The following is a 6,324-nucleotide window of genomic DNA, read 5'->3' on the forward strand; positions in this document are numbered from 1 at the left end:
GCCTCCTCAACATTTTGTGTATCATCTTATTACGGCACTACTACCATTGATCTTTAATTACGCAAATTTTGCAAGCTGAATCTCTAACCATCCCTTTTTCCTAACAACTCCAACTCCTTTAAATCACCTGCTTTCTGATTATAGCCCTTGTATAGAGCAAAGCGTCAGTAAAATGTGTTTCATAAAGTACAAGTTAAAAGAAACAAGAGCACACAATAAGAAATGATGCAATTATTCATACCAGTTTATTGTAGGTATTGTGTTTCAAAAAATTTATAGCATAAATAACTTTTCATGTCATAAAATAACTTAGTAGAATTTATAATAAAACTTTGAGAATTTAATATCTCATCAAAATACAACAAAATATGGTTTTCAAATATGATTAACCCTTTCGGCTTTTCTTTTACTTGAGGGCATATAAACCAAAAATACCCAAACTATGGCTGCACATTTAAACTTTAACATATTTGGTTTATTTTAATGTAACTCAACCATCTAAATTAATACATAGTTTTCCTTCCTGCATGGTTCTTTGTAATTTTTGTTCCTTTTGACTTATTTTTCTGTTTCAACACAGCTTCCTTCTTCATTTCCACCTCTTTCCATCTGCAAAGTCATCTATCTCCGGGCCCCCAGAACATGTAGTTGAACTCACTCAGCCCCTTGACATCAGTTTCTGTAATCCTTGCATCAGTTAGGGAGTAACTGCTTGAGTAACTACAAAGGTATTTCAAAAACTTCAGTGCAATTTGGTTCAGTTATTTTCATTCAGATGCCATCACCGTTCAGGGAGATTAATCACTGGAACCCACTGATCCATGTAGCGACTTTCCCGGCAAAAACAAATAAGTTGACTTAAGGCAGGATCCTTCCATTGAGATGAATGTGGATTCTGGAAACAAATTTAGAAAAATAAACTTATTTTTAAAAACAGTATTTTCTAGTAATTATACTTGTGAGGAGAAAACACTTGAACATTCAATATTTTGGCTATGTGACATGGAGACAAATTAGACGCACAAAAAAATTAAAGTTTCTTCAAGGTAGTTGGGTTCCCTGCAAAAGCGTTAAGGGTAATTACCTATTAAACTACACATTGCAAAGTCTGAACCCATGCAACCCATGCTGAACCACGTACATGTGTTTGCATATCTGTTCAGTTTTGCATGAGAGTATCATTCACGGGTTTGCTCTATCAAACTTGTTACCCTGACCTGAGTGAAACAGTTTTGAGAAAGATTTCCATGCTGTGTGCACAATGACATGAGAACTGCACAGCAGTTAACTGGAATTGCCATCAACTATACTCCAAGAGACAAGAGTAGTACTTTTAAGGAGTAGCAAAATAATCCGGGCTGTCACTTGACTAGACCAGTCAAAAAACAGCAAAATTTAGAAGACAAAAGTAGCACACTTAGCCCTGAAAACGTAACTTCCCTACCTACCAAAGGTTTTTATCAGCGGGGAGGGGGGGAAGACCCATTAAAAAAATGCAAGATTGCAGAGAAAAAAAATTCCACTCTATCCTCTTAATGTATTTCCAGGGAATTAACAAGGTTTGTCTCCTACACAATTTCTATTTTTAGCTCTGACTGGCAGAGAATGAAGCTGACTCCTTAATGAGGGGTGAGCCAGGAATTCATTTGGCTTTATCTAATCTGCCCTGCTAAAGGTATTAGTCACGGGAGGCAGTGCAGATGTAGGTAGGGAGTAGCTGGGCTGACTGCTGACTCACAGGGATCTCTTCCGCTGCTGGCAGTCCCCAGCATGCTTAGACATGTCCTGTACCCAGAAAATCCTGATGATGAAACTAGTACATCTCGGCTGAAAGTCCAGCCACCCTCCTGACCCCCACCTACCACAGATCCACAGCCAGGCCACCCGGCCCTGACTCCCGTCCTTCCGGGGCTCTACCCGCAGGCCGCAGCCCCCCAGTCCCTTACCGTCACCAGCACGCAGTGCAGGTCCGGGGGCTGCTCGGCGCCCTCGCTCGCCGCGGGGCCAGCGTCGGTCTCCAGGAGCAGCAGCTCCGCCAGCCGGCCCGGGTTGCTGACGCGCAGGATGTTGATGTCGTTCTCGCAGCAAAACGCCTGGATCAGGGTGAAGTGGATCTGCAGAGCCACATCTCTGTCGTCGTCCTCGTCCGCCGCCAGCAGGCACAACACCACGTTGTCGGGGTCGCTGGGGGTAGCGGGCGGGGCCCGTGAGCGCAGAAGCGCGGGCGCCCTCAACCCCTGCCCGGGTCCCCGGGGGTCGCCGCCCTTCCCGCTCGTCCCCTCCCCTCCGAGACGGGCAGCCGCGGGGGCAGAAGAAAAGCGCCAGGAAGTGGCGCGGCCGGGAGAGGGGCGCCCAGCCAAGGCGACCTCCCGGGCTGCGGCGGGAAGGGGTGCCACGGGGGACGCGCAAGGGCCCCACTTACACGTTGAGCAGCTTGGCCGCTTCGTACACCCCGACGGTGATCGTGCGCTGACTCAGCGCTTTGCTGAGCACTTCCTCCAGGGCATCCCCCACCTTATCCATCCTACACGCGGGCAAGGGCGAGGGGTCCCGTCAGCCCCGGTGCCCTCGGGGCCATCGCCGCCCCCCTCGCCCGGCACCACGCCCCTCCCTCTCGAATGCAAGCACCACCGCGCACCTGGGCTCTCCGAAAACCCGGCGCTCCCGCGGCCCCGTCACCCCCCATGACCCCTGCACGCCCAAGGACCGGGCGTCCCGTGGGAAGTCCCGAGAGTGCCCCTGCCACAGGCTGCCAGCCGCGGGGGCTGCACGGGCAGCGATGGCCACTGCCGCCCTCTGCGAAGGCCCCGGCGGGGCTCGTTCGGGTTGGGGGCACGCTCTTTCAGTCCGTGGGCGCTCCACGGAGAGTCCCGAGGGAGCAAGGGCGGGAGTTGCCCTGTGCAAACTTTTCTGCTTCCTCCCCTGCAAGCCTTCCACAGCCCGGCTGCACCGGGGAGCGCGGGGTAGGTAAGAGAAGTTCGGGCCGGAAGAGCCCGAGGCCGACTCACCTTTCGGTCTTCTGCTCTCCAGCCGAGAATTCCTCCAAAGTCATATTGCAAACTGCAGGTCGCCCAGGGAGAGAGCGCGGCGTGCGGGCTGCTCCTGCCACGGCGAGGGCGCGGGCGCCTGCTTTCTGCACTCACTCCCAGGCGCGGGTCCGGGAGCTCAGGCCCCGGCGCTATCCCGCCGCCCGCCGCCCGCCCGGGCTCCTCCTCCTGTGCCAGCCGCCGCAGCTCCGGCCACCCCTCCCGCCTGGCTTGCTCGCTCGCTCCCCGGCCCTCGCCTCGCCACCGGCCGCACGACACTAATTGGGCAGCTGCCTCCCAGCCACTGCCTACCAGCCACTGGAGGACAAAGGGCCCCGCTCTCCGGGGTTATCCTGCCAACCACTTTCCACCTCATTTGCATGCAGCTTGGCCATTGGACTATGCAAATCAGCCTGCTCCGGCAATTTGACCCCAGCTCCTGGAATCAGGTTGAGAGGAGCGGAAAAGGGAGGAGCCACGCGGGAGGCGAGCCGAGGGGGCGGGGCGGGGGCGGGGCCGAGAGGGGAAGGCGGGTCCCGCGCGCACTCTCATCCGGTTGGCGGGGACCACTGGGGGTGGAGGCCTTCAGCGGAGGCTAGAGGTGGCCTCAGCTTGGGCTGAAGCAGGCTGCCAAGTGTTTTTCTATAATAGTTGCGGCACTTTTTTCTTATTATCCTTTCATGTCTTTTGTTTTAAGGGGTGGCTATTAAAATCTATTTCCAGGGTTAATGCACTGAAGTCTAGTAATTATTAGTAAGCAGGTTACATTAAAAAAGTGTCTCCAGACCTCCGGGGCAAAGTTTACCTCAGAAGTGCTGTTTATCTAAGTCTAGGCGAAGCTGCTTATTAGCAGTAGTATTATTTCGGTGCCCTGATGGCTGGTTTGATTTATTTTTGGAAAGCTGCAAGGGCTGGAAGCTCAAAAAAGAAAAACCAACCCGTTTGTATTCCGGGATGGCAGGGAACCAAGTTAGAATCTTTTCCACAGAAAGCAGAATGGTTTCCCACCTGCCCGGTGTAACTGCGAAATCGTGAGCTGGTCTGCGTGGGGAGCTGGTGACCACACGTGGGAATCCCTGGCAACCCAGATTCGCCTTTCTCAAAGAGCCTTGCCCAAACAAGGATCCTTCTGGATCTCCGCCCACCAGCCGAGAGACAACCATCTGACACCCACACAGCCCACAAGTCTAAATTCAAAATGCTCTCGATATGCCCTAAGCTTCCTTTCCTAACGTATGTATGTCCTTACCTTCCACAGAGAGCCTCCTATGATCTCACTGTGCATTATTGATGTTAGATGCTGAATCATGAAGCTGTAACTATAGGAAGTTTTTAGTCATATGCTAAAATTTCACCTTTGAGATAATGGCAACTTGTAGGCGGAAAGCAGACCTTTAAAACTGCAAATGGTAGTTACACATTTTTGAAAAACAAACTTTAATATATAGACTCTCACTGAGTAGTTCAAAAGTCCCTTCCTTTGTTTTATGGTTTATGCAATAAATGCAAAAACATTTCTTAAACCTACTGAAGTCATCAAAAGTGGTGAAAATGGCTCCCACATGCTTGCATTCAAAACAGTGCTTGCATTATTAAGGTTGCTGTACAGCCAAAGGTCACAGAAGTAATTTTTGCAAAGGTACCTGGAAGTTTTGCACCCTTATGTTTTTATCACTCTAGACAAAATGTTCTCCAGCTCTCTTGATCTTAATTTGGTGGAAAAGAAAAGCGAAAGGTTTTCTGGTTCATTTATTTGAGTTGTCATTTTGCACTCATTTTTTAACTGTGTTGTCAGCCGTGGACAACGTTTGAGTAAAGAAATGGTCATGGTCCGTGCATAATTCACCCAAGCATGATTATGTGTCTCGTATCTATGCCTTAAATCTTAACATTTGATGTCTTTCTTAAAGAATTCCTCAACATTGAAATTTAGGTAGGTTACCGAAGCATTTTCAGTTTTGCAGACAAAACCTGAATTACACAATCTAGCCTGAGTCATCATTTGGCTATTGTTAATATGTTCCGTGGAACTCCGAAGTTCTATCCACTAGGCATTTCTTAGAGGTTCTTGGGAAGAAAATATGATCACAGCAAGCTGACAAAGAATTAGGGAATCATGTGAGTTTCTTGACAGCAAGGACTTCATCAGTTTGGTGTCCTCAGCTCCTAGTACAATACCTGCATTTAGTAGAAGCACAGTCAAGGTTTATTGAGTTGAATAGAATCTGAGAGTTAAATAAGATATCAGAATCCTGCAGTCCTGTGCATTGCATGAATTCTAACATATTCCACATTTAACGTTAGTTCAGAAACACTTTTGCCTGTCTTCTTCTATACCAAGAACTGTACAATTCCTGGTCCTTTGCCTTTAAAGAGCTTAGGCTCTTATTGGTATGTCCACGCTTGAACTGGATTTTGGGACAAAATAGTAGGCACTGTCATCAGCTAGCTATGCTGAAAGTCCCATGACTTCAGTCATCTGAATGGAGGCTGTAGGACAGTAGAACCGGTGTATTGTTTACACCAATTCAAATGAACCACAGTCCTAAAGCGCCCCACCCAAGTCAACTATATCCAGTAAAAATGTGGTACCAAATGATTACTTCTTATTATAGGCTTAGTCCTCCACTCAAAAATTATACTGCATGCTATATTTGACTTCATCAGAAAGTTATTTGCCCAAGTATTTTGGGGATTTTCTCTGAGATAAGCTTGGGCTTCCAGTATGCAAAAATATTCATTTGTCATACTTTCTGACTCAGATATGTTACATCATCTTGCCTGATTGCTGAGTATACCTAGAATGTTTTCTCAGTGATTAGCTTCAAAGTTGGGCCTCATGGCTGGAAGTAAAAACTGTATTTAGCTACACAGTTAGATTGTAGTTATACATTAGAATGGACATAGATGATTTATTATAACTGTTTATTAGTCCTGGAGGACACTGGTAGTCAATGGTAAATCAGAGAAATTTTCCTATATCAGTGTATATGTGTATATATATATATCTTTATAATCAGTGTGATAACTCCAATATGTGATGTCATTTTAAAAACCACTACAGGTAACTCTGAGAACTGCAAGTACACAGGAGTAGAATGCCCTTGTAGTATGTTTGTAAAGATGCCAAATCATTATATTTGGAAATCATATGGAAATATATACTCAGGAATTGTTCAATTATTTTAGCACTGCTACCTGCTTTGCATATTAAAGATCTTTTTGATATTTTAGTCATGCTTATCCTACATACATTCCTACTACTGGTTCCATAATGCAGAATTATTCTTTCTTTCAA

General features: G+C 47.3%; 1 protein-coding gene across 1 annotated transcript; it reads right to left on the bottom strand.

Annotated features, from left to right (window-relative positions):
- Positions 1 to 221: 221 nt before the first annotated feature.
- GADD45A (growth arrest and DNA damage inducible alpha) lies at positions 222 to 3,475 on the bottom strand. Its single transcript, XM_003260166.3, has 4 exons — positions 3,009 to 3,475; positions 2,423 to 2,524; positions 1,947 to 2,184; positions 222 to 895 (listed from the first exon to the last, which is right to left on the bottom strand). The coding sequence occupies exons 1-4, from the start codon at positions 3,050 to 3,052 to the stop codon at positions 782 to 784; spliced, it is 498 nt and encodes a 165-aa protein (XP_003260214.1). The 5' UTR covers positions 3,053 to 3,475; the 3' UTR covers positions 222 to 781.
- Between the last annotated feature and the right edge of the window lie 2,849 nt (positions 3,476 to 6,324).

This window comes from Nomascus leucogenys, chromosome 12 (genome assembly GCF_006542625.1).
Source record: "Nomascus leucogenys isolate Asia chromosome 12, Asia_NLE_v1, whole genome shotgun sequence".
Taxonomy (NCBI): domain Eukaryota; kingdom Metazoa; phylum Chordata; class Mammalia; order Primates; family Hylobatidae; genus Nomascus; species Nomascus leucogenys.